This window comes from Gorilla gorilla, chromosome 1, assembly GCF_029281585.2.
Source record: "Gorilla gorilla gorilla isolate KB3781 chromosome 1, NHGRI_mGorGor1-v2.1_pri, whole genome shotgun sequence".
NCBI lineage: Eukaryota > Metazoa > Chordata > Mammalia > Primates > Hominidae > Gorilla > Gorilla gorilla.
Window position 1 is genome coordinate 52,602,062 of NC_073224.2, and position 24,463 is coordinate 52,626,524.

Below are 24,463 nucleotides of genomic sequence, written 5' to 3' on the forward strand. Positions count from 1 at the left end.
GGCCCCACCCCCGGCGTCACCGGCCCCCAGGGGGGCGTCGCCCCCACCCCGCGCTCCAGGTAGCGGCGGCCTCAGCTGCCAGCGGTGGCTGGCTGAGCTCCCCAGCGGCCCGCGGGCCGGGGCGGGGGCGGGCCGGGGGCGTTCCCGCGGGCCGCCGCCCGTGATGTCACAATCGCGGCGGGCCGCGGCGCTCTGGGGTCGGCGGTGGGCGGCGGGCCGCGAGCCGGCGATCGAAGCGGGCAGCTCGCGCCTGAGTCATGGACTTCCCCTGGCCCCTCCTCTACCACTCCCACTCCCTCGCCGGGCCCCCCCGCCGGGGCTAGCGTCTGCCGCGGCTCCGAGGGGGTGGGGCTGCTGGGAATGGCTGTGCCCCCTTCGGCCCCTCAGCCGCGCGCGTCCTTTCACCTGAGGAGGCACACGCCTTGCCCGCAGTGCTCATGGGGCATGGAGGAGAAGGCGGCGGCCAGCGCCAGCTGCCGGGAGCCGCCGGGCCCCCCGAGGGCCGCCGCCGTCGCGTACTTCGGCATTTCCGTGGACCCGGACGACATCCTTCCCGGGGCCCTGCGCCTCATCCAGGAGCTGCGGCCGCATTGGAAACCCGAGCAAGTTCGGACCAAGGTAGCGGAGTGGGCGCGGGGCCGAGGATGGGGTCCTGCCAGGGCTGCCAGGGGGATGCGGGGACCCAGTCCTCGCATCCTTCCGGGTGTCAGTCCCAGGGGTGCGCGGCTGCTGCGCAAGAAAGGTTTGGAACGTGGTTTGTGTACGGATTGATTTCGTCGCTACCAAAACTAGGCTCACACCTCCCTTGGCCCTGCACACGCCCCCCTCCTCCCGGGGCTCTTAGGCACGCCTGGTGGCCACCTGCCCACTGTCGGCATGCTGCGTGTGCGGGCCGCACCCCCTGTCGCTGCGTGCTGGTGCCCCTCGCTGACCAGAAGCGCGTACCCAGCCAGCTCTGAAACCTGAGGAGGCGGGAACTTTTAAGAGACCCCCCCCAACCCAGCCATACATGCATACATTGCTGCCCCTTCTCCACCCCATGGTGGGAGCAAATCCTCCAGGCTCTGAGCTGCCCCTGTGGGTCCCAGGAGCCACCCTGTGGAATTCCAGCTAGCACTCAGCTCCTCACCATCGCTGCAGGCTCGGGCTCAGCACCCCCACACAGGCCATCTTCCCCAGCCCCAGCTGGACACAGGTCCCAGGACACACCTGTGGGCAGAGCCACTCACTGAGCCTTAGGCTAACTCCCCAGCTGACTACCTCCAGCCCCACTGTGGGCTGCCTGTGGAGGAAGGTGCCGAGTGGGGCGCTTGTAGCTTGTGCTGGAATGGTAGCGGCTCCATGCAGACAGGCATTCTGGGGTGGGGTGGGGGCAAAGTTGTGGGGAGGTTCTTAACCAAGTGTGGAGGCTGACAGAACCCGCCCTGGGGATGGAGTAGCGTTTTCAAAATAAAAGGCCCAGTTTGGTATAAGACTGTCAAGGCATCAAGCAGGCCTGAGGTTAATTCCAGCACTGATCTAACGTGCTATCTGCCAGTCCCTCCCCTCTCCTGCCTCAGTTTCCCTACGTAGAATTGGTTCAGATGACCTCTAGGGCCCTCCCAGCTCTGTCACATTGTGCCCCGTAAATTCCATGGTTCCTTTCTCCTTATCACCCTGCTGCCCAGAGAACCTTGCTCGCAGCCCAGTTGTCTCCTGTCTTTTCCGGTAAGGACCTCTGGCCACTAAAGTCCTGGGATGGGTGCCAACCTCAGTACCCTCCTTGTACCTCCACCACTGGATGGGGCAAGGGGTAGAGCAGAGCACACTGCCCAGCACAAGGTGAGAGGCAGCTGGTCAGGACATAGTGTTCTGGGCAACTCCCAGCCCTCCCCTGCCACATTCTGGTCCATGCTGTTTCTTTCCATACTGGGATGGAGGGTAAGGAGCAGCAGGAGGCGTCTACCTCCCAAGTAGTGTGGAAATTTCTCCACTGCCAAATCCCATTCACTAGAGGCAGACCCAGGAGTGTGTGGGAGCTAAACCCAAGCTACCATTTTTTTCTTGAACTCTGTAGAGACTGGAGACTCCCAAGGTTGGGGACAGAGTGGAGCATGAGTGACTGGGCTAAAGCACTGGGGGCTTGGGGTGGTTGTGCTCGGCATTCAAATGAGCACCTCCTGCTGGAGCTACAAAGCCCAGGAGAGAGACCAGAGAGATCCTGCCCCACCCACCCACCCACGCACTGTCCTCTTCCCATGCTAGCGCTTCACGGATGGCATCACCAACAAGCTGGTGGCCTGCTATGTGGAGGAGGACATGCAGGACTGCGTGCTGGTCCGGGTGTATGGGGAGCGGACGGAGCTGCTGGTGGACCGGGAGAATGAGGTCAGAAACTTCCAGCTGCTGCGAGCACACAGCTGTGCCCCCAAACTCTACTGCACCTTCCAGAATGGGCTGTGCTATGAGTACATGCAGGGTGTGGCCCTGGAGCCTGAGCACATCCGTGAGCCCCGGCTTTTCAGGTGAGGAGGGTGCCAGGGTCTCTGTCTCTACTATTCTTCAGGCCTTGGGCTTGGAAATCCTTGGCATGTGGGGTCCATGGTGGAGAGTTGTAAGATCTGTGAGTTCCCTGAAATTGCATGAAAAATGCATGTTTATGTGCGTTGCTCTGCAGAGAGGGGCTATCGCTTTCTGTAGATTTTTAAGGGTGAGTTCTGGGGGAGGAAAGGAAGAATTGTGATGAACATGGGAGCAGAGGACCTGATTCCCTAAGTGCAGCAGAGATCTGCTTCCTGGCATCATGCCTCAAACCTCTGCCCACTCCAAGTCTGACCTGGAAACATCTCAGAGCCTTAGAAATGAAATCTGAGCCAGATCCCCAGGGCACTCAGGGTTTTCTACCTCTGTCTCTGTTTGTCAAGGAAAATGGGCCCTATCCAGGGTAAGCATGGTTTTACCAGCCCAGGGAGATGCTATCTCTTCTGCCAGTCTGAGCTCCTTCCTGGCTCCTTGACGAAGTGGGAACCCAGGTTTGGGGAACTGTCAAGGCCTCTTTCAAAGGCTCACAAGAACCTGTGGCTCCTGGGGAGCCCCTCCCAGTGAATGCTTGGATGTGTAGGGCCCAGGAACTGGACTTTTCCTTCAGGCCCTGGGAATGCTGTGGAGCCTGGAAAGGGGGAGGACCAAAGAAGGACCCCTAGCATCTCCCTCTCCTCTGTGCCAGAACAAGGATGGCAAGCAGTGTCCTCCTTCCTCCCTCCAATGTCATGACCCACATGGAGGGCACTCAGACTTGAGTGAGGCCCAAGGCAGGCTGAGGTTTACTCCTGACACTGGGACAGTGGCACGGGGATCTGCCTAGGAGCCTTGGCATCTGCCCAGGCTAATCCAAGGGGAAGGAGGGCTTGCATGCTGAGGGGAAACAAGCCCACCTGGGGGTAGAGCAAGAAGCTTCTTTGCTTCCTCACCTGCCACCCACTTAACCCCAAATGCACCTGGCTGTGTTTGTGCATGCCTTCTGCAGGGACTTAGAAGAAGAGGATCTGAGAGCTCTTCCACCCCCATGCTCATAAGCGGCTGGTCAGGCGGGATATTTGAGTTGTGTATTGTAGCAGTGTGTGTGTGTGTGTGTGTGTGTGTGTGGGTGTGTGTCTTGAGGGTGTGAGAGGCATACAGACCTATGCAGGGGTATTTGCAGGCTCCAGCTGAACAGTTCCAAAAGGACCCAGACTGGAGATGTGAAGTCAGAGCAGGGTGCAAAGGGACCCTGTCCTGACTTCTGCCACTGCACTCCCCCCAGCTCTCCCTCAATCTGGTGCATATAAGCTCAGATATTGTCAGGTCGTCACAACTCCCAGGATCCCTCCACCTCTGTGTATCCAATGCTGTCACTCATCCTCTCACGCAAACAATTACCATTGTCAAGAAGATTGAAGGTGGATTTAGGTTCCATAAGAAGAAGAACGTGACATCTGGGGGAGAGCCCGAAATTGGGATAGGTGTAGGAGGTAGGCCCTTCCTTGATGATTTTCCCAGGATAGACCATCATCCCTCTGGGTGAAGGTGAATGTCTATGGGGAAGGCCTCCAGGAGCCACCCTCTACATGTTCCCTTGAACCCCACCCCCAACCTCAGCCTGCTGAGGCTTTGCAGCATGAAAATGCTGAGTGTTGAGGTTACTTTCATTGCTATTCCAGACAACAGCCCTATTGATATTCAAGAAAACGCTCTGTTCATGCTCTGTTCCGAATCTTCCTTTGGGAAGGGAAGGCCTGAGTCTCAGGTCTGTTTCCCTGCCTTGCCCAAACCCCGGTGGGTTCCCTTCTGCCCCAGGGCCTCTGGCCTCTGAAAGAAAGCACAGCCTTCCTCTCTCACCCAGGAGGTTGCTGCCACGCCCCTTGTCTCCTCCACCCTTTAGGAGGTGGGAGCCTTGGGGGCTTCCAGAGGAACCCCAAAACTGCTCTGTTATCCCAGTAGGGTATGGCCTGCCTCTTTCCGGGGCCTGACAAGAGAAAGGATATCCCTTGAACAGCTTGGTAACAAGGTTTCAAACAGCTAATGCCTTTGTTGTCTTTCCCAGTGATTGTTATTCAAGCAACAGGCAGAGGCTGTATGTTGGAAGGAAGCTGAATGTTGGAGTCTTAGCAGACGGTTGGGGGGTGGGACAGCAGAAGGGAAGACTGGAAGAGGACTGGGAGGGCCCAGCTGGGACACAGGGCCTCGGGCGATGGGGTCTTTATCAAGGCCCTCCTTCTCTGACCGGTCAGTCTTCCGTTCACCCCCACCTTCTCCCAGCAACCTTTCCTACCACCCACTCCTCTCCTGAGACCTTGGATAATGTCCACAGGAGAACTTGAAAATAGAACGCTGGCTTGTTTTGCGTCCTTGGCACCCAGCCGCCAGCATCAACTCCCTATAGCAGAGGAAGGGGCTGCCCTGGGCCAGCCTGTTCCCCTCCCCACCTTGGCCAGGCTGATAAGAGGCGGGCATTTCTTCCCTGCCTGGCATCACCACCCCCTGATCTCTTGGTGCAAAGTGACCTATGTTCACGTCCCCTGAGAGGATGGATCAGAGTCCGGGGAGGGGAGGGCCAGCCCCGCCCCCATCCCCAGGTGCCCCTCTGTTCTCAGGAGTTGCTATGGGTACACTGGGGTAGAACAAGGCCACTGACCTGTGACCAACAGCCCCACTGCTCTGCCCTTCTGCTCCCTGAGGCAGCCCCAGCCTGGCACTGGAAAGGGAGCAGCCAGGCTAAGGTCTTAATTCATTTTCCTCTCTTCTGCTGAGACCTTCCTTCTGCAGGACCTGTGCTCCTAAGGGACTTGCAATCATCCCATCCTTGGCCCTCTGGCAAGTGCCCTGGTGGACCTGGAGGGTCCCTATCTGGCCAGGAGGAAATGAGTGGGGAAGGCAATGTCCCGGCACTGATGCTCTACTCTTCCTGTTCCCTGCTGTAGGTTAATCGCCTTAGAAATGGCAAAGATTCATACTATCCACGCCAACGGCAGCCTGCCCAAGCCCATCCTCTGGCACAAGATGCACAATTATTTCACGCTTGTGAAGAACGAGATCAACCTCAGGTACAAAGATCTGGGAGGGTCCAAGGCTGCCTTAATATGATCTCCCTTCGCCATCCTTTTGGCTCCAGCCCACCCTGTTAGGAGGTTTAAGGGCTCAGGTCTCGGGGAAGAGGCTGGGGAGTTTCTCCTGCAGTCCCTTCAGTCCTAGTCGGTAAGCCTCTGTCTCCAAGCAGAGTTGGGCCTGCTGACTAAGGAGCTTAGATGGGCAGTTTTATTATAACCATGTGCTCATTTCTCCTTCACTCTCTGATTGTGGCAGGGACCAGGGTTGGGGACATTTCCCCATTTTACTTAGAGGATGCCGAAGCTCAGAGACTGAGCTTGGCCCAGTGTTATGGGGCTTGTAAGAGGCAGGGCTTCTGTTTCCCAGCCCAGGGCTCTTTCCACCTGCCCCACCTTCTGAACCATGAGCAGGGCAGGGCCCTCAGAATGAGGTGGGCCTGAGTTTAGCATCAGTCAGAAGAACTCAACTCATCAGCTGACAAGCCCTTGGGGACATCGAGGTTCCTGCTACTTCCCAAGACCCTTCTTGTCCCCATGTGCCTTTGGGAACCCTGCCCCCACCTTGCTCTGACTGACAGCTTGCTGCTTCGCTGCTTCCCTCACTGCTCTTCCCAGGAAAGGAGATAGACCACCCATCCTGACATTGCCTTTCCCTGATAAGACAGGGTTCCCTGAGTTTTCCCTTAAGCACTCTGACCAGCAACCTGAGAGTCCTCCAAGCCTTTAGACACCTGACTCCCCAACACACCCTGAGTGCCAAGGAAAGGATGGAGGCCTGGAGGAAAGCGTGGTGTCTTGCCTTCCCTCCTCCAGAAAAAGGCAATAGTGAGTCTCATTCCTTCACGCTCCCTGCTGGGTTTGGCTATCACCCGTGTTCCAAATGTTCATGGGAGTAGGGTGCAGAAGAGGTTTGAGGTGAAGGATGTGTCTTCCCTCTTCCAAGATGACAAGATAATAATTAACTCTATCCCCATTTTGAGTATGTCTCTGTCACACACATGCATGACTTTATCTGCATCATCCCATGCCATGGTTTATCAAGCACTGTTTTGGGACTATTTGTCCAAGGTGGCCCAGGCCTGCCCTCTCTTTGACCATGTTCAGACCTTGTATGTCAAATATTCTCTTTGGGACAAGGACCTCCTTTTCCCTCAGGGTTAGAACAGTTTGTAGAGAACAGGTCCTTCCAACCCTTCAGCCCACAGCTGTTATTTGACAGGTGGAAAACCGAGGCCCAGGGAGGGGATGGAACCTGCCCAAGGTCGCTGATCAGTGGCAGCTTAGCAACTAGAGCCAGGCTTCTGGTGCTCAGACATAATCCTTGATACTGCAGCTTCCTTTGACTGTGCTGTCACTGTGTGACCTTGGGGGTAACCTTACTGGGAGGGAGTAATCCCTGGAGAAGAGCTGGCCCAATCTCTTTGCTCTTGTCACACCTTTGAACCTTGGACAAACCAAGTTGCTTAACTTCTTTGAGCCTCTTTAGGGGATGATCCATGCCCTAAGCTGCCTGACTGCCCAAAAGCAGAACAATGATGAGCAATCATTTAGACGAGATAAGCACCTGGAGCTCCAGGCATTGCCTAATAACCCTGAATTATTCAATCCTTCATTTCACAGACATTGATTGACTGGGATTTAAAACAATTTAAAAATGAATGTGACACTGGCCCTGCCCTCAAAGAGCTTAAGAGCCATCTAGGTACACAGGACATGCCCATGCACAGCTGCAAAATAAGGCAGGGTGTGTATAATGTATGCTGGGGGTGGAAGAACCAGGGAAAGTTGTCTTGGCAGAGGTGGCATGGCAGAAATAAGCAGGGAGGCTACTCCAACTGGAGGAGATGGCTGGAGCAGGGTTTGCTCCTGAGTGACAAGTAGATGAGGTTGGCTGGAGCAGATCTTTGGGAGGACTTGGGAAGGGTTTGGGGGCGGGGGTGGACTACAGAGTTGGAGCTAGGTGGTAAGGGGCCTTAAATATCAGGCTAAGTAGCCAAGATTTAATTTAGCAAGTAGCGGGAAGTCATGAGGATGTTTGAGTCAGAGATTCAGGTCAGTAACCTGACCAGGACTGGGCTTTAGGAAGAAAGTCCTCTAGCATCATAAGGGACAGATTGGTGGGGGAGGGTGGATTTGAGGTAGGAAGACCAGTTGGGAGTGATGTAATTAAGTGAACAAGATCTAGGACTAGGATTCCCAAACTTTGAGCATAAGATAAGATTCCCCTGAAGTGCCCAACTTTGGAGATCAATTGAGAGGTCTTGCATTTGCCCCCTAGGAAATGGCTTTTTTTTTTTTTTTTTTTTTTTTTTGAGATGGATTCTCACTCTGTTGCCCAGGCTGGAGTCCAGTGGCATGATCTCAGCTCACCGCAACCTCTGCTTCCCAGGTTCAAGTGATTCTTCTGCCTCAGCCTCCCAAGTAGCTGGGATTACTGGTGCCCACCACCACGCCCGGCTAATTTTTGTATTTTTAGTAGGGACAGGGTTTTGTCGTGTTGGCCAGGCTTGGTCTTGAACTCCTGGCCTCAAGTGATCTGCCTGCCACAGCCTCTTAAAGTGCTGGGATTACAGGTGTAAGCCACTGCGCCTGGCCGGGAAGCTACAGTTTGATAGGCACCCAGGTGATTCTGAGGCAAGTGATTGAGGAACATTGCCCTACGGCAACTTGAGGTGGCGGATGGAGAACAGGATGTGTCGGACACCTGTGGAAACAGATTTAGTAGCCTTGGTGTTGGATCCATGCCCTAAGCTGCCTAAGCCCTAAGCTGACATGGATGTGTCCAGAGTGGCTGGGAGAACGTGGGGCGGATAACTGGGTTGGGCCATCACAAGGAGACACTGGCGGGTGGGTTGGTGGGAGGGCAAAGTGTGAAACCAGTAAGCTCAAACGCTTAGAAAGAGCCCTGTGGGGAGAAAGTACTCTTGCCTGTCCAGATCTTGACAGCAGAGTAGAAACTGGCCAGGCAGCAGTCCCAATATCAGGAGGAACCCCAAGGCTTCCCTGCAGAGACCTCCAGCCCCTTCCTTCCCCTCCTGCTGGCCCTGGGGCAGAGGAGCAGAAGGAGCAGTTTTTCCTGGGCAGTGTTTCTGGGATGCGGTGGTGGTTACTCTTCTGCCGATCCCACAGCCTTGAAAGAGCCCCGTGGTGGTGGGACTGAAGGTAGCAAAGCTGGCGATGTTTCAGGTGCTCAGGGGAGGGAAGCAGAGCAGGGAGGGAGGCCCCGGGGAGATAGAAGGCCCGGATTGTTCCCACAGTAACCATCTGCATGGCCTTGGGGTGGGCAGGGTGGGGTTCAGACTGAGGTCAGGGACAGAGCAGCAGGCATCTTGGATGTCAGAGCCATGTTTTTCAGGCCGGGACCTGAGCAAACCAAAGGAACCCTCCTAATTCTTCCCTTTTGATGGTCTCAGTCCAAGAAAAAAAAAAAGGAATCTTAAAAGGTAGCTTCTTAAGGAGAGCCAGGACTGAAACACATCTTACGCAGACCTGTCGGCACAGATAAACTCCAGGAAGCATAGGGGAGGCCTCCCCCATATCACCTCTCCCAGCAGACTCCCTGGACTCATAGAGGCCTTTGCAGAACCTCTGAGGGGCACCCAGGCCTTCAGAGAGAGTGCACAGCCCTCACAATTAGGAGACTCCATTCAATTTGGATCCTTGGACGGGCCGAGGACTGCTTTCCTTAAATGAAGAAGTAAAGGATCCAGCAGTGCAAGAGGTATCTGGAGGCTTGGAGGGAGGCTCTTTCCTTCCTTGAGCCTCAGTTTCCCAATGGGGCTGGACTAGATAACCTCAGATCTTCTTGAGCTTTGACCTTCTCAAAGCCTAGAAGGGACCCTGTCCTCTCTTCCTTCTCCAGAGGGGGCAGAGGAGTGCCTCAGTCACTGAATACTCTTTCTCGTGTTCTGGCCCCTGGGCTGGGTGAGGGAGTGATTGGTCTGTCCTGTGGGAAGGTGAGAGAGGGCCGGTCTCATCCTCATCCTTCTCTATGTGCTGTTGCTACCCTGGACAGAGAAACACAAACAGGTGACACAGGAATGGAGATAAAAGCCCAGCCTCCTCCCCTCTGCCCATTGGTGGTTCTAGGTTTTTTAAGGACTGTGATAAGTGTTTGGCCTTTTCAGGGTACACAGACCTGTGTGCCTCCTGGAGACCAAAGTTCAGAGCACATGAGCACAGTGGGCCCTCATCAGACTTCCACATGGCCTCTGATAACTTGATTGATTGGCTGATTTCTTCATTCCTCAACATGTGTTTCTTTCAGCAGAAATGGCTGCTGAGTGCTTGGGATGGGGGTGGGGCAGCAGGAGAGGTTGACCCATGCATCTTTGTTCATGCCCCCAGGTTGCACGTGCATGATATGGCAGGGGTCTGGAACAAGGGAACACTTACTCATAACTCAAGGTAGAAGGAACGAGTCACTTGGGAGCCACAAAGCAAGCATGCTCTTCATTGAAGGCTTTAATGTTTCTTTGACAGTGTAGGAGTGAGCTAAAGAAGCTCTTAGTTTGCTTTCTCACGTGAGCCGATGGTCTGTTTGTGGGATGAGAGGTTAGACTAGACCATCTCTCTAATCCCTTCTACCTGTGACATGGTCAGCTGCTGGGGTGAGACGGGGGTGCATACCAGGACATACCTCTGCCTCCTCAAGAGAGCTCCATTGCTCCAGCTCCCTGCCAGGGCACTACTCTTCCTCCTGGGGAGGATCTTTGTGGGAGTCAGCTCAACTTAGGGAGCTGCACTGCCTCCTGGGGAGTTTTCCCAGCATCCTAAGATCAGGTCTGTTTTGCATCTCTCCCCACTGCTCCTGTTGCCCTTGTTCTTAGTCTGGAATCCCCAGGTCTGGACACTCGTTCTCACCTGCCTTGTCCTTTCCCTGTGTCTCCTTCCTTACCTTCCTGTCCCTTTCACAAAGTAGCAGGGATGCCCTCAGTCAGTGACTTTTATGCTCTGCCTCATGCTTTGACGCCCATGTCTTTATCAGCTTCCTAGCATAACCAGAGGGGTCAGAAGGACAGGACGCCTCAGTGCCATTTTACAGATGATAAAAGTGAGGGTCTAAGAGATTGGCCATTTTACCAAGGCCCCCTGCAGTAAGACAGAGGGAGTGATGAGGCTCGAACTCAGGGCTCTTGAGGCCAAGCACCTGTCTATCAGCCCTCCTTTCACTGGCTACCTTTTTTGCCACTGCCCAGCCTTTCTGCAGATGTCCCTAAGGTAGAGGTGCTGGAACGGGAGCTGGCCTGGCTAAAGGAGCATCTGTCCCAGCTGGAGTCCCCTGTGGTGTTTTGTCACAATGACCTGCTCTGCAAGAATATCATCTATGACAGCATCAAAGGTATGGCTTCTCTGGCCCCAGGGCAGCAGCAGGGTTTTGGTTGGTTGGTTAGCTGGCTTCACGGAGCTGTTCTTCCGGCTGGCACTTGGACAAGCAAAAGTTAGACCTGGATTTAGGTCTTAAGTTAATTTGTAGGAGGGAAGGGGGAAAGGAAATAAAAAATTCCCACTTTGAGAAGTCTGTGCCAAGGGCCAGGCTCAGTGGCTCATGCCTATAATCCCAGCAGTTTGGGAGGCCATGGCATGTGGATTGCTTAAGCCCAGGAATTCAAGACCAGCCCGGGCAATGTGGTGAGACCCTGTCTCTACAAAAAAAATACACAAAACTTTTCCTGGTATGGTGGTACATGCCTATAGTCCTAGCTCCTTGGGAGGCTGAGGCAGGAGGATCACTTGAGCCTGGGAGGTGGAGGCTGCAGTGAGCCATGATGGAGCCACTACACTCCAGCCTGGGCAACAGAGCAAGACCCTATTAAAAAAAAAAAAAAAAGTCTGGCCAGGCGCGGTGGCTCATGCCTGTAATCCCAGCACTTTGGGAGGCTAAGGCGGGTGGATCATGAGGTCAGGAGTTCAAGACCAGCCTGGCCAACATGGCGAAACCCCATCTCTACTAAAAATACAAAAATTAGCTGGGCATGGTGGTGTGCGCCTGTAATCCTAGCTACTCAGGAGGCTGAGGCAGGAGAATCGCTTGAACCAGGGAGGCAGAGGTTGCAGTGAGCCGAGATCATGCACTGTACTCCAGCCTGGGCGACAGAGCGAGACTCTGTCTCAAAAAAAAAAAGACAAAAACAAACAAACAAAAATCTGTGCCAAGAAAGAGAGAGAGAACGAACACCTCCTGGTGTTGCTGATGAGGGCATCACCCCAGGGCGTATTAATACTTAGCTTTATTCCTGATCCTTAGCCATGCTGAGGACAGCTGTCTTTAGATGAGGAGAGCCTGAAGATCCAGCTGTGTGAGAGGGACACTGGGAGCTGGGAAGGGCAGATGGATGGATGGATGGATGGATGGATGGATGGATGGATGGAAGTAGCTTGGAAGACTGCTGCAGCGATGGGGTTGGGCAGGGTTGCTGCAGAGACCGGCATCATTCAGTGGGTGCATCCCAGAGGTCTGTGGAAGCTTGACCAGGCTCTGTTGCCAGATCTCCTGGGCCAACTCTCATCGACTCTCCTCTACTTCATAGGTCACGTGCGGTTCATTGACTATGAATATGCTGGCTACAACTACCAGGCTTTTGACATTGGCAACCATTTCAATGAGTTTGCAGGTGAGAGGGGCATTTTTACAGTCATGTGCTTTGTAGCAGTGTTTCAGTCAATGACTGACCGCATGTAGATGGTGGTCCTATGAGATTACTGTATATTTACGGTAATAGGTACCATATTTTTACTGTACCTTTTCTATGTTTAGACATGTTTAGATACATAAATACTTAGCATTGTGTTACAGTTACCCACAGTATTCAGTACAGTAACATGCTGTACAGGTTTGTAGCCCAGGAGCAATAGGCTATACCATGCAGCCTAGGTGTGTAGTAGGCTATCCCATCTAGGTTTGTGTAAGTACACTGTGATGATCACACAAAATCACCCGATGGTGCATTTCTCAGAAGGTATCCCTGTCATTAGGCAATACAGGACTATATTTGACCAATGTTCAAAGCACCCTCTTTAGGATGGGGACCAGGGCCAGGGTATGGGGAGGGCCAGAGGTGGTTCTGTACTTAGAGGGTAGAGGCTAGATAGCTCTTGTCCTCCAAAATATCACAGCTTAAGGGGTTAAGGCACAGCCTGCTTTTAGAGAGTTCCAAGTCTCATTGGAGGAAACAGGACTCACATACACAGAGCAGACCTCTCCTAGCCCATATGGCACTTTGGTAACTCAGCTTGGTACATGAATTAGAAAAAGACCCCTTCCTCCAGGCAGACCCAGCTTAGACGATTGCTGCAGCTTGGCTAGCACAGCACAGGATGACTTCAGCCTCCACTCCTTTGTCCAAGCTCCTTTATACCCAGTACAACTGGCGCAATTGTACATGGGGGCCTTACATATAGATAAGGAGCAGAACAAGCTACAAGTAGCTGTTTGCCTGGTGGCCTGATGAGAGTCATCTAAGTAGGATCTAAGTATGTGCTATGTAATTTGACTCCCTAAGTTCAGTTTCTGGCTTTGCTGCTTACTGGCTGTGTGACCCTTGGGCAGTTTATTTACCTTCTCTGTGCCCCTATAAAATGGAGATGATGATAGTACCCACCTCATAGTGTTGATATGAGACACACACACACATATGTATGACACATACTAAGCATTGTATTGGTGTTTGCTGCTGTGATTAGACTGGGAAGCTTTCTGGGAGTGGGGATGGAAGAGGCAGGATAGGGGGGTGATTCCTAGGGGTAGGCAGGTGTTCTATAAAGGCATAGTATGCACAATGGAACCATTTGTGTAGAGGAAGCAGGGCGGGTTTTTCCAGCTTGAGGGCTTAATTAGATGGAACCGAGGAGGCAACTCACATGGACGGAGCTGGACACTGGGGCTGGAGAGCTGTCCCCAGACTAGCACAGTAAAGTGTTCACATGATGGGGACCAGGCCTTGTGGCTCAGGATAGAGAGGCATGCCCAGGCCAACTGGACAGCCACTCTCCAGCCCCATCAGGCCAATTGTGTTCCTTCTGGAACCCCAGGTGATCAATCTGTCGAGCAATGATTGTACCTGAGAGTACACCTAGGAACCCCCAGGGTGATGGAGCCTCTGCTGGGCAGAGCAGCTGAGCCTTGGGGTATGGCATGGAGCACAGGCTGGCACCAGCAGGGCCCTGGGTCTGGGAATGCTTGGCTGCCAGGCCCCCTGGCCTTTCCACAAGGGATAATTCTTAAGCATTTTAAGTCCTCCCTGCCCACAGCACAGAGCAAAGTCCAACTGGAATTTCTCCAGAGGGGTAGATTGCAGCCTGCTCTCAAGTTGAGAATGGAGGAGGAAGAACCTAGCCTGGGGGAAGGAAGAGAGCTAGGGAGATCCAGACCTAGGGAGAGGGGCCTCATGGGTGCGCAGGAGTGAGGAAGACACAGTTCTGGGCATTGGGAGATGAGAGTTCCAGCCCTGACTCTGCCTCTAACCACCACATGACCTTGGGTGCATTTCTTCTCCTCTCTGGGCCTCCGTTTGTACATCTGTTCCAGGAGATTCTTTTCTAGCCACGCTCCTGGAGCCTCAGGAGACTGTGTATGTTTCTCCAGGGATATAAAGGAAGCTTGAGAAGGACAAGAAGAAGAGGAAGGAGGGAACCCTAGAGAAGGTGGCCCAGTCCTGGTCCTCCTGTCTTAAACCACTTCTTTCTGTACCAGCTCTGAAGCTGTGGTTTATTCTACCATGCCCAGGATGAGGCTGGTGGTACTGGGCTGGCAGCTGGAGGGCTATGGTGGGGCTGGAAGAAACCAGAGCCATCTGATCCATGGGTTCCCAGCCTGGCTACACATCAGAGCCATCTGGGGAACTGGACTGGGGTGGGGGTGCTCTCCAGGTGATGTTTTTAAGTAGCCAGCTTAACACCAGGAAGCCATGTTTGATATCCCTACATGAAGTCTGGCTCCCTCATTTGATAAATGAAGAAATTTCGGCCAGTGATAGAAAAGAGTTCCCTTAAGGCTAACAAGGTTAGCATAAGACCTAGGGCTTTTAACTGAGGGCCTCCTGTGCACCATCATTTTTGTGCAGGGGTTGGGAGAGACAGTGGTGCTGTCTTGAGGGGTTCCTGTCACTCCCAGGACAGTGTCTTGCCCCTTAACCAGTCTACCTCTCTCTCTGCTTTCCTCAATCCCACAGAAGCAGTGCTCCTAGCTGGGATGGGGTAGACCCCACACTAGCTGAGTTTAGTAATCAAAGAAGCTGCCTTCTCGGGCCGCCTCCTTGGGCACAGCCCCAAAGATCAAAGGAGATGGGAGTTTGAGGGGAGATGGGAACACCTACTGAGCTTGAGGAGACCCTTGGTGGGCCCATCTCTGAGCAAATTTGTCTGGCCTGCCTCCCCATCAGGCGTGAATGAGGTGGATTACTGCCTGTACCCGGCGCGGGAGACCCAGCTGCAGTGGCTGCACTACTACCTGCAGGCACAAAAGGGGATGGCTGTGACCCCCAGGGAGGTGCAAAGGCTCTACGTGCAAGTCAACAAGTTTGCCCTGGTGAGTGCCTTATGACTAGGGCTGGGGCAGGAAAGGAGGAGTTAGCAGGAGGGACTGGTGACCCACCTAGCCTCCTACCCAGAGCCCAGGGTCAGGTGAGAGCCTGGGGACACCCATCCCCGGCTCCTGACCCCACCCTAAAAGTGAAGCCTGGGAAGAGCCATCTTAGGCAGCTCTTAATACTTGATGCCCTGTTCCCTGCTCCCCAAGCCTCACCAAGTCTAGGCTCTCTCCTTTCTAGAGAAATACTTCCAAGAAATATCCTAGCTTCCTGTGTTAGCAATTCCCTTGTTTGAATAAGTAGTTCTTTCTACTGCCTAACCTCAGCCCTTCATGCTGCAGTTAAATTCATCCATATATATGTATATATACTTTTTTTTTTTTTTTTTTGAGGCAGAGTCTCACTCTTGTTGCCCAGGCTGGAGTGCAATGGCGCTATCTCGGCTCACTGCAACCTCCGCCTCTCAGGTTCAAGCCATTTTCCTGCCCTCAGCCTCCCAAGTAGCTGGGATTACAGACATGTACCACCACACCCAGCTAGTTTTTTTGTATTTTTAGTAGAGACGTGGTTTCACAATGTTGGCCAGGCTCGTCTTGAACTCCTGACCTCAGGTGATTCGCCCGCCTCTGCCTCCCAAAGTGTTGGGATTATAGGAGTGAACTACTGCGCCCGGCATATATATATATATATATATATATATATATATATATATATATATACACTTTTTTTGAGACAGGGTCCCACTCTGTCATCCAGGCTGGAGCACAGTGACACAATCATAGCTCACTGCAGCCTTAAACTCCCAGGCTCAAGCAATCCTCCCACCTCAGCCTCCTGAGTAGCTAGGATTACAGGTGTGTGCCACCATGCCCGGCTAATTTCTTTAAACTTTTTGTAGAGATTGGGTATTGCTATGTTGCCCAGGCTGGTCTCTAACTCCTGGCCTCAAATGATCCTCCCACCTCAGCCTCCTGAGTAGCTAAGGTTATAGGCATGAGCTACCATGCCTGGCTATATGTGTGTGTGTATATACATATATTTTTTTTAACCTTTAGAGAAGATACAGAATATCAAGCTCTAATACTTCTGTGTAACTACCTCCACTGACTCAGAACGCTAAGCTTTTTCCAGCACGCTCTTCCTGCTCAAATGACTGTGCTGTCAGTTCTCAATTTTGAATGCCCTTTATCCAAGATACCTGGTTCATGCCAGGTCTCCACCGGTGTGTGCCCAGGGATTGCTAATGTCAGCTTGCATAAGTAAGAAGACAAGTCAGCTGCCTTGAATTTCACAGTACAGAAGAGAGCTAAATACAATCTTTACTTTTCTGTAATTTCGGATTCCCTATTCTGTTTTCCTCACTGGCACAAAACTGAGTCTACATTAGGTTCTTCCTCCTCAGTCTTAAGACTTTAAGACCTTAAGCACAAGCCTTCCTCTTGCTAAGTTTTTTAGTGATCATTCACATGTGCTAGCTTATCTATGCCCCTTTTAAGGAATGGAAAGGAAATAAAGTGGAGGGAGGTACTTTGTAGCCAACCCCTGAGTGAGGAGGATTCTGGGATGGGGTGGGAATGGGATGGGAGAGGCACAAGGGTTGGGGGACTCACATGGGAAAGTGATGGCATCACTAGTGTTTGTTCAGGGGTAGACGGGAACCGCAGCTCCCTGGCTTTATTTTATTTTTTTTTTTTACTTTTATTTTATATTCAGAGGTACATGTGCAGGTTTGTTATATAGGTAACCTGCCTGTCACCGGGGTTGGTGTACAGATTGTTTCATCACCCAGGTAATAAGCACAGTGTGCGACAGGTAGTTTTTTGATCCTCACCCTCCTCCCATCCAATCCCTGGCTTCTTGAGCCTGAGGTGACCTGGGCCTGGTGGGTACCTCTAGCCACAAGGAGAGCACGGTTTGATGCTTAGCAAATGCCTAGACTTGGGGGATTCTTGTTTCCATATCTAGGTTCATTTTCCAACCCAACCAGCCTCCCAGGAGAGAGGAAAAGGAGTGGAGGAGGTTAGTGTAGGGATCTTCCAGCAGACACGTGGCCAGGGCACTGCTGCCCATCACTCTTCCTTCCCTGCACCTTCCTGAGAGGCACCAGCCCCCCACTGGCCATTAAGCCTAACCTCTGGCTTAGGGGTTCATCTTGGCCTGGATCCTACCTTGGCCTTGAAGACTCCAAGAGATTTCCCTGGATAGGGAAGAGACCAGAGGTGGAGTGTGGGTCCTGCTTAGGTTGTGGGAACGCCCCAAAATTCCTGACTGCTGACTACCTGCCTTAGGGTTGGTAAACATTAGGGCCTTGGTAGAACTAGCTCTGCCCACCTTTCTCTAGCAGGAGTGGAGGCGCCAAATGCTGTGCAGCGACTTGGCCTCCAGAATTTCCCCAGCGTGTGCTAGGGAGACCCCGCCACATCTCTTCCAGGGTCCTAGCTGTGTGTCTTCCACAATGACTGCATCCCTCCAGTGCTGTAGAGTCGGAAACAGGCATGGGGAGATTGCCAGGCTGACCCTCTCTGGTCTGTTTCCAGGCGTCTCACTTCTTCTGGGCTCTCTGGGCCCTCATCCAGAACCAGTACTCCACCATCGACTTTGATTTCCTCAGGTGAGTGTGGGGGTGATGGTGGGACGTGGAGAAAAGGGAGAGCCTTGGTTGAGCCCAGGGTGTTGGGAAAGGACAGCCCAGGCAGAATGCCCAGAGTCCGCTCCCCTGCTCTGCTGACTTGCCCCCGTTCCAGCTCATCTCCAGCGGGGCCACTATCCCCAGGGGATGCCAGGAAAGTACCACTCGGAAAAGAGAAGTGTCACATCCTCCCTGTTCCTCGTAGGAGGTGTGCTAGTCCCCACCAAATCCTACCGCCTACTCCACTCCCCACCCTGCTTCCAGCGCACCTATCCACGGAGCCTGGTGGTGGATGGAATCGTTGAAAATCAGTTGGAACGACTGTAGGTCTTACCCTCATTTTACAGCAGAGAGGACAGAGGTCCAGAGAGCAGAAGTGACTTGCTGAAGCCATGCAGTGGTTAAGGGTTTACCATGCTGCCTTCTGGTTGGGTGACAGCCCCAGCTACTCCTTCAGTAGCTAGCCGCTGCTTGCGTATCGATGATTCAGGGAGTCCCTGTCCTGTGAGGCTCCTATGTCCCTAAGGCCAGGAATCATTTCTCCCTCCATTCTGGTCCAGGGCCTTGCCCTTCTCCTCCTCACCCACCTTCAGCTGAAAGGGAATCACTACCCTGGTTTCAAAGTGTTCACAACTATTAGAGAAATGCAAATGAAAAGCATGGTGAGGCCGGACGCGGTGGCTCACGCCTGTAATCCCAGCACTTTGGGAGGCTGAGGCAGGTGGATCACGAGGTCAGAAGATCAAGACCATCCTGGCTAACACGGTGAAACCCCGTCTCTACTAAAAATACAAAAAATTAGCCAGGCGTGGTGGCGGGCGCCTGTAATCCCAGCTACTTGGGAGGCTGAGGCAGGAGAATGGCGTGAACCCGGGAGGAGGAGCTTGCAGTGAGCCAAGATACCGCCACTGCACTCCAGCCTGGGCAACAGAGCGAGACTCCATCTCAAAATAAAATAAAATGATAAAAAAATAAAATTTAATTTAAAAAAAAAAGCAAAGCATGGTGAGATGTCGCTTCACACCCATTAGGATGGCTGCTGTTAAAAAACAGAAAATAATAATTGTTGGTAAGGATATGCAGGAATTGGAACCTTTCTGCACCATTAGTAGGAATGTAAAATGGTGAGCTACTATGGAAAACAGTAGAGTGGTTCCTCAAAAAATAAAAATGTAACTACCGTATGATCCAACAATCTCATTTCTCGGTGGGTAGCCAAAATAATTGAAAGTAAACTCTCAAAGAAATATTTATATACCTATGTTCACAGCAACATTATTCTTGGCATAGTAGCCAAGAGATGGAAGCAACCCAGCTGTCTGTCAACAGATGAATGAATGAATAAAATATGGTCTATACATACAATAGAATATTAGCCTTAAAAACGAAGGAAATCTTGTCACTTGCTACAACGTGGATGAATCTTGAGGACATTACGCTAAATAAGCCAGTCACAAAAAGACAAATATGGTTCTATAAGAGATAACTAAAGTAGTCAAATCCATAGAAACCAAGTAGAATTGCTGCCAGGGGGTGGGGAGAGGGAGCAATGGGGAGTATTGCTTAATAGGTCTAGTTTCGGTTGTCCAAAAGGAAAAAGTTGTAGATATTCATTTGCACAGCAATGTGAATATACTTAACAATATAGAACTGTAAAAACAAAACTCCAAACAAGCATGTTTGTGGAAGGGTTTCTCTAGTCTGATCTAAGAAGAAAAAAAACATAGTTGAAGTTAAAAAAAAAATAGGCTGGGCACGGTGGCTCATGCCTGTAATCCCAGTACTTTGGGAGGCCATGGCAGGCGGATTGCTTGAGCTCAGGAGTTCAAGATTAGCCTGGGCAACATGGTGAAACCCTGTCTCTACAAAAAATACAAATATTAGCCAGGTGTGGTGGCGTGCACCTATAATCCCAGCTATTCTGGAGGCTGAGTGGGAGGATCATCAGAGCCCGGGAGGCAGAGGTTGCAGTGAGCCAAGATCATGCCATTGCACTCCAGCCTGGGTGACAGATCCAGACCCTGTCTCAAAATAAATAAATATTAAAAATTTTAAAAAGAAGCAAAAGAAATAATAATACTAATCAGTCTGGGTTGGGGTTGATCTGCTCAGACTTAGATAGGCCTAGAGCCACTGAAAAACTTTTCTCATGATGTCAGCACCCCCAGCAGGGCCCACCTGGCTTTCTTCCTCACACCCAGCTTCCTTCTGTCTTCCCCACAGGTACGCAGTGATCCGATTCAACCAGTACTTCAAGGTGAAGCCTCAAGTGTCAGCCTTGGAGATGCCAAAGTGACCAGCCACCCCATCCCTCCCCTACCCATCTGTCTGGCCAGACCTGTTCTCCAGAGCTCAATTCTGCACTCTGGGATCCACACCCTTGGACAAGGTGGGAGAGGGGACACATGGGTGTCCAGGAAGAAGGCTCTGTCCCTGCCGCCAGACCCCAGTGGTTGCCACTGAAGACCTCATTCTCCTGTCTGGAGGGGCTGATAGGACCCCCTTCTGGGGGTCCCCTTCACCTCACCAGGCTTGGGAGGAAGTGCCTGCAGCCAGGTCCTGAACAATAACCACCCCTGGGAAACACATCATTCCCAGCCTCAGGCCCTGCTGGAATTGGGGCTGCCTTATATGTGTGTTTACCCCTTCCTGGCCTGGGGAAGGAGGCGGGGAGGGCTCCTTTCTACCTCCAGTGCCCTGAGCCTCCAGTCCGTCTCCCCCTGCATGCCCCACGTGGGAGGTGCTGAGCTCCAAACCAGCATCACACCAACTCTGACACATGGATGTACCTATCTTGGTGATGGGTGGGGGCCAAGAATTGAGCATGACATCTTCCCCAGCAGCCACCTCCTCTGAGATCCCTCACCTTCTCCAAACCAGATCCAATCAAACCTCAGCCCGAGGAAACATGCTCCCCAACGTGCTCTCCTGTGCTTCTGTTTTGTCCCCCTGCTGGGGGGACAGGAGAGGGAGTGGTGAGGCCCTGGGCCTCCAGAGCCTGGCTCTGCTTTGTGCTGTGGCTTAGCCGGAGGGGACGTGGCCAAGGGTGAGGTGGCCAAAACCAGAACCAGCAGTCTCCTGCTTTGTTCCCTCCCTGGCCCTCAGGCCCTCCTTCCAGGGATGTCTCTCCAGCTCTACTTTATGTCCTGAAGCTGACCCGAGGTCTTCCTATCTGGAATGACTAGAGGGAGCCAAGAGGATGGGGTGGTGGCCAGGGCCCCCCAGGGCCCATCGTGGGAGAGCCTGGGCAGGATCCCATCAGAAAGGTGCTGACTAAACTGGTTGCCCGGACACTCAACAGCCTCCACCTCCTTTCTGCCCCCGCAGCTCCTGGGGCCTTCCTGGCTCTGGCCCAGAAAGTGATTCATTTGTAAATTATCATGGTTTTCTTTCTGCATTAAAATGCTCATTTCCGGACTGCTGTGTCTTGAGTGACAATGGTGAGGAACTGACCCCTGCGTGGGGGCTGAGGGGTGCTGTAACCCCTCCTGATATCCCCCCTCCACCTGGGCTTCATGCTGAAGTCAAGGTAGCCGCCTGCACACATCCTCCTGTGCACCTAGCTCCGAAGGCTCTGGGCAGGGCCCCCTATTTCTCTCACTCAGCTTCTGTGCCTTTGACTCTCTTAGTAGAACCTACCAGTTAAACCCGGTAAAGCACTGCTTAGGGGGAACTAGGCTGTGGATTACAAGGACTTTGGTTGACCCAGGAGATGAACCAGTGACATTCTAAATAGAAGTGCTCAGGACACCTTCCTCGGTCATGTCTGGCTCCCAGCTGTCAGTGGGGTGGGGAAGGGGCTGCTCTGCCTGAGAACAGGCAGGAGTGATTTCTGGAACCAATCCGTCACTTTTTCAGAAGGCCAGAAGGAAGAGCAGAAACTCAAAGATGAGAAGGGGGCACCCCTCTTAACAGCCCAGTCACTCCGGCTATACTTCCCAGGCTGTGCACTGGGCAGCAGCTGCTCCAGGACTGCCCCCCTGCCAGTAAGTGCCCAGTGCCCTTAGGGGCAGCAGAGGCAACAGCAGCAGCAGCCTGCCAGGTGGACTCTGGTTGTTGGGCTTTTGCCTGCAAAAAGCACCCTGGTGCCATGGCAACCACTGGAGCCGGCACCTGCAGCTGGAGCTTTCAAGGTCATGGTGATCCAGCATAGCCAGGCCCTCCATGGGCAGCAGCCTCAGAGGGTGCCAGTGGGGGGACATGGGCAAAAGAGGTGCCCAGGCATAGGGATGGTGCCAGGGCTGGGCAGGTAGGGGCCCCCTGGGGTCACCTGTGGGGTCAGGTGGTCATAGACACTACCTGTCTGGACTAAATAGCGGTGTCCCCGCTCCTTGTTCCTCTCCGAGCCACCTCTGGAATTGAGGGCAGAATTAACACTGTGAAGCCAGCTTTGTTTCCAGCCTCCTGGGTCTTGATGCTGTTGCGCTGGAGATAAGTGTTGCAGTGGTGAGTAGGGAATGGCTGGGACAGAGCCCCCCTGGGTATTGTCCTGTGCCCCTAAGGTCCTGGCCACCATCTGTATGGGAAGGAATTAACAGCAGACATCATCCCACTGCCGCCTCTGAGAAAGCATTCTCCTTCCCCCAGTCTTCCAGGGGAGTGAGCCTGTGTGGTGGCAGGGAACACAACCCTGTCCCTCAAAGTCTGGGAGTTCCACCTTGGTTCCTTTCACTGCCACCCCAGGCTAACCAGCACTCCTGTCCTCCTGGCTGAGCACCAGGCCTGGGAGCCTCCCAGTGTGATCCGGGTTCCACCCCCTCGGGCCCCTTCCAGGACTCTTAGCAAAGAGCTCTAGTTAAAGGACACCTGTGCACATTCACCTTTCCAACGGGCTCTGCTTCTCGGTCTCTGCCAGAGACGCACGGAGGGGACGAACTTGTGGCCCAGCTTTCCTGGTAATGACCACAGCACTCTGCTCCTGGCCTCTCCAACCACCTGGCCCCATCCTGCTTCTCATGGGACAGGGGGTGGGGCTCCAGGACCCGCTACTGTGTCTCAGCAGAGGGAATAAGGCAGGCAAGACAAGAGGACTTGGGGGAGGGAAGAGGAACTCAGGACCGACAGGTGGGAATGAGCCAGGCTGGGAGAGTCTTGAGACTGGCAGGACCTGGTTTGGACCCACCAGTGGAATGGAGGAGGCCGGGGACCGAGAAGGGAGGGCGGAGAGGGGAGGGCGGAGGGCGGAGGGCGGAGAGCGGAGAGCGGAGAGCCGGAGGGCAGAGGGCTGAGGGGAGTGGGAGGTGCAATGGGCAGCTCTCCATCGTGACCACCAGGGGGCAGGCGCCGCCGCCAGCTCCTCCTCCCACCTCTGCCTGCATCTTTTCCAGACATGGCGTGGGGAGAGCGAAGGAGAGGAGGCTCTGAGAACGCGGGCTGGGGAAAAAACAGCCAGCCAGCGTTCAGGACGCTCCCCATACCAAATGGCTGGGCCCTTAATTCTTGGGTAGTCTCCATTCCACACCCTCCCAACTTTGTGGTCCTAGAATCAACCACACCTACCCTCTCTCACCACTACCCTCTCCAATCTAGAAATCCCTCCACCAGTACTCAAGAGCTTGAGGACTTGAGTTGGGAAGTTCACTCTTTTTTGTGGAAAAGGTGTTCTTTATGTCAAGACAGTCTTGAACCTCATCCAGGAGCTCAAGTTCTGCCTCATGAACTTTGTGCAATACTACACTTTGCCCACCTGGCAGCTTTGGAGAAAGCAATCTTGTCCTTTCTGTCCAACTCTGTCTTCTTTTCTAGAGGAAACACGCCTGACCCTTCTGACTATTCCTCTAAGGACAATGTGCACCAGGATCCCTCCTGTGCTCCTCCATGTGGGGTGCCTGCTTCAGGGCCCCTCCATTGTGAGACTTCCCTAGTGAGGGGGTGAGGAAGGGCACGCTACCCCTGGGACTAAGTCTGTGTGGGGTACACTGGACCATCACCTCCCCTGTTGTGAACACAAGCCTCTATTAATGCAGCCCAAGTCCAACTCTTCCACAAGAACTGCCATTCGGTTTTGCTGTCCCCACTCTATACTGATGGGATTAATTTTTCACCACAAGATATGTCTCTCTAGAGCCTGGTTAATATGCATTTTTGAGGTGTTTCAGTCTGTCATCCGGCCCTTGCAGGCCTATTACTTCTCCTAATGTGATAACTAGGTCTGAAGTGTTCACTCAAAGCATGTGTCATGGATAGAGAGCCCTGAAGCATTATCATTAGAGACCCTGCTTCATTAATTAGCATTGTAGGGGCCTCAGATGGGCTTCAGGGTAAACCTTTGTGGGTCCTTTTCTAAGACAAGGATCCACAGCTTTCATTAGAGTCTCAAAGGGCTCCTTCTCTGAATGATAAGAACCAGGTATAAGGTTTAATCTTGTTGTCAGATGAGGACAATGAGGTCCCAAAGGAGAGACCTGGCTCCCACTCCCCAACCCCAGCCATGTGGCCAGTTCTAGAGAGACCCCGAGCTTCGTGACTCCTATTACAGTGCTCTTACTACTGCCTTCTTTCTTAGGATCCGGGTGGCCTCACCTCGTCAAGGTAGGGGCATTCAACGTGGGCTCTGTGGGAGGCATGTGTCACTCACAGGCTTGGCCTGGGATTCCCTTGCATTAAGCCCCAGATTCCTCTGAGGCCCCAGGCCTGTAGCTCCTGCAGGCTGCCACCAGGGGACAGTGGTGCCCAGGCTGATGGCATATTTGGGAATTCTGGACTTAGGCCAGCCTCCCTTCTCCCCTGCACAAGGGGCCAGA

At 53.2% G+C, this 24,463-nt stretch overlaps 1 protein-coding gene and 1 long non-coding RNA gene across 6 annotated transcripts; one reads left to right on the forward strand and one right to left on the reverse strand.

Moving 5' to 3' along the window:
- Nucleotides 1-86: 86 nt before the first annotated feature.
- On the forward strand, nucleotides 87-21,137 carry ETNK2 (ethanolamine kinase 2). 5 transcript variants are annotated; one of them, XM_004028217.5, is made up of 8 exons: nucleotides 87-618; nucleotides 2,245-2,504; nucleotides 5,439-5,561; nucleotides 10,763-10,905; nucleotides 12,095-12,178; nucleotides 14,945-15,090; nucleotides 17,523-17,702; nucleotides 19,944-20,027. In XM_004028217.5, the coding sequence occupies exons 1-7, from the start codon at nucleotides 361-363 to the stop codon at nucleotides 17,691-17,693; spliced, it is 1,185 nt and encodes a 394-aa protein (XP_004028266.2). In that variant the 5' UTR covers nucleotides 87-360; the 3' UTR covers nucleotides 17,694-17,702; nucleotides 19,944-20,027. The 5 variants fall into 5 exon arrangements, with proteins under 5 accessions (XP_004028266.2, XP_063565375.1, XP_004028265.2 ...); XM_004028216.5 differs by having other exon boundaries at nucleotides 131-618; nucleotides 17,629-17,702; nucleotides 19,944-21,137; XM_063709305.1 differs by lacking the exon at nucleotides 17,523-17,702 and having other exon boundaries at nucleotides 97-618; nucleotides 19,944-21,137.
- On the reverse strand, nucleotides 9,215-10,766 carry LOC109027293 (uncharacterized). The gene is made up of 2 exons (XR_002006414.3): nucleotides 9,960-10,766; nucleotides 9,215-9,571 (listed from the first exon to the last, which is right to left on the reverse strand). It is a non-coding gene; the product is annotated as an uncharacterized lncRNA (long non-coding RNA).
- Nucleotides 21,138-24,463: the final 3,326 nt, after the last annotated feature.

Coding starts and splice junctions, on each gene's coding strand:
- ETNK2 (XM_063709305.1), top strand. CDS start 361: ATGGCTGTGCCCCCTTCGGCCCCTCAGCCGCGCGCGTCCTTTCACCTG. Junction 2,505..5,438: donor CGTGAGCCCCGGCTTTTCAG/GTGAGGAGGGTG, acceptor TCCCTGCTGTAG/GTTAATCGCCTTAGAAATGG. Junction 5,562..10,762: donor AAGAACGAGATCAACCTCAG/GTACAAAGATCT, acceptor GCCACTGCCCAG/CCTTTCTGCAGATGTCCCTA.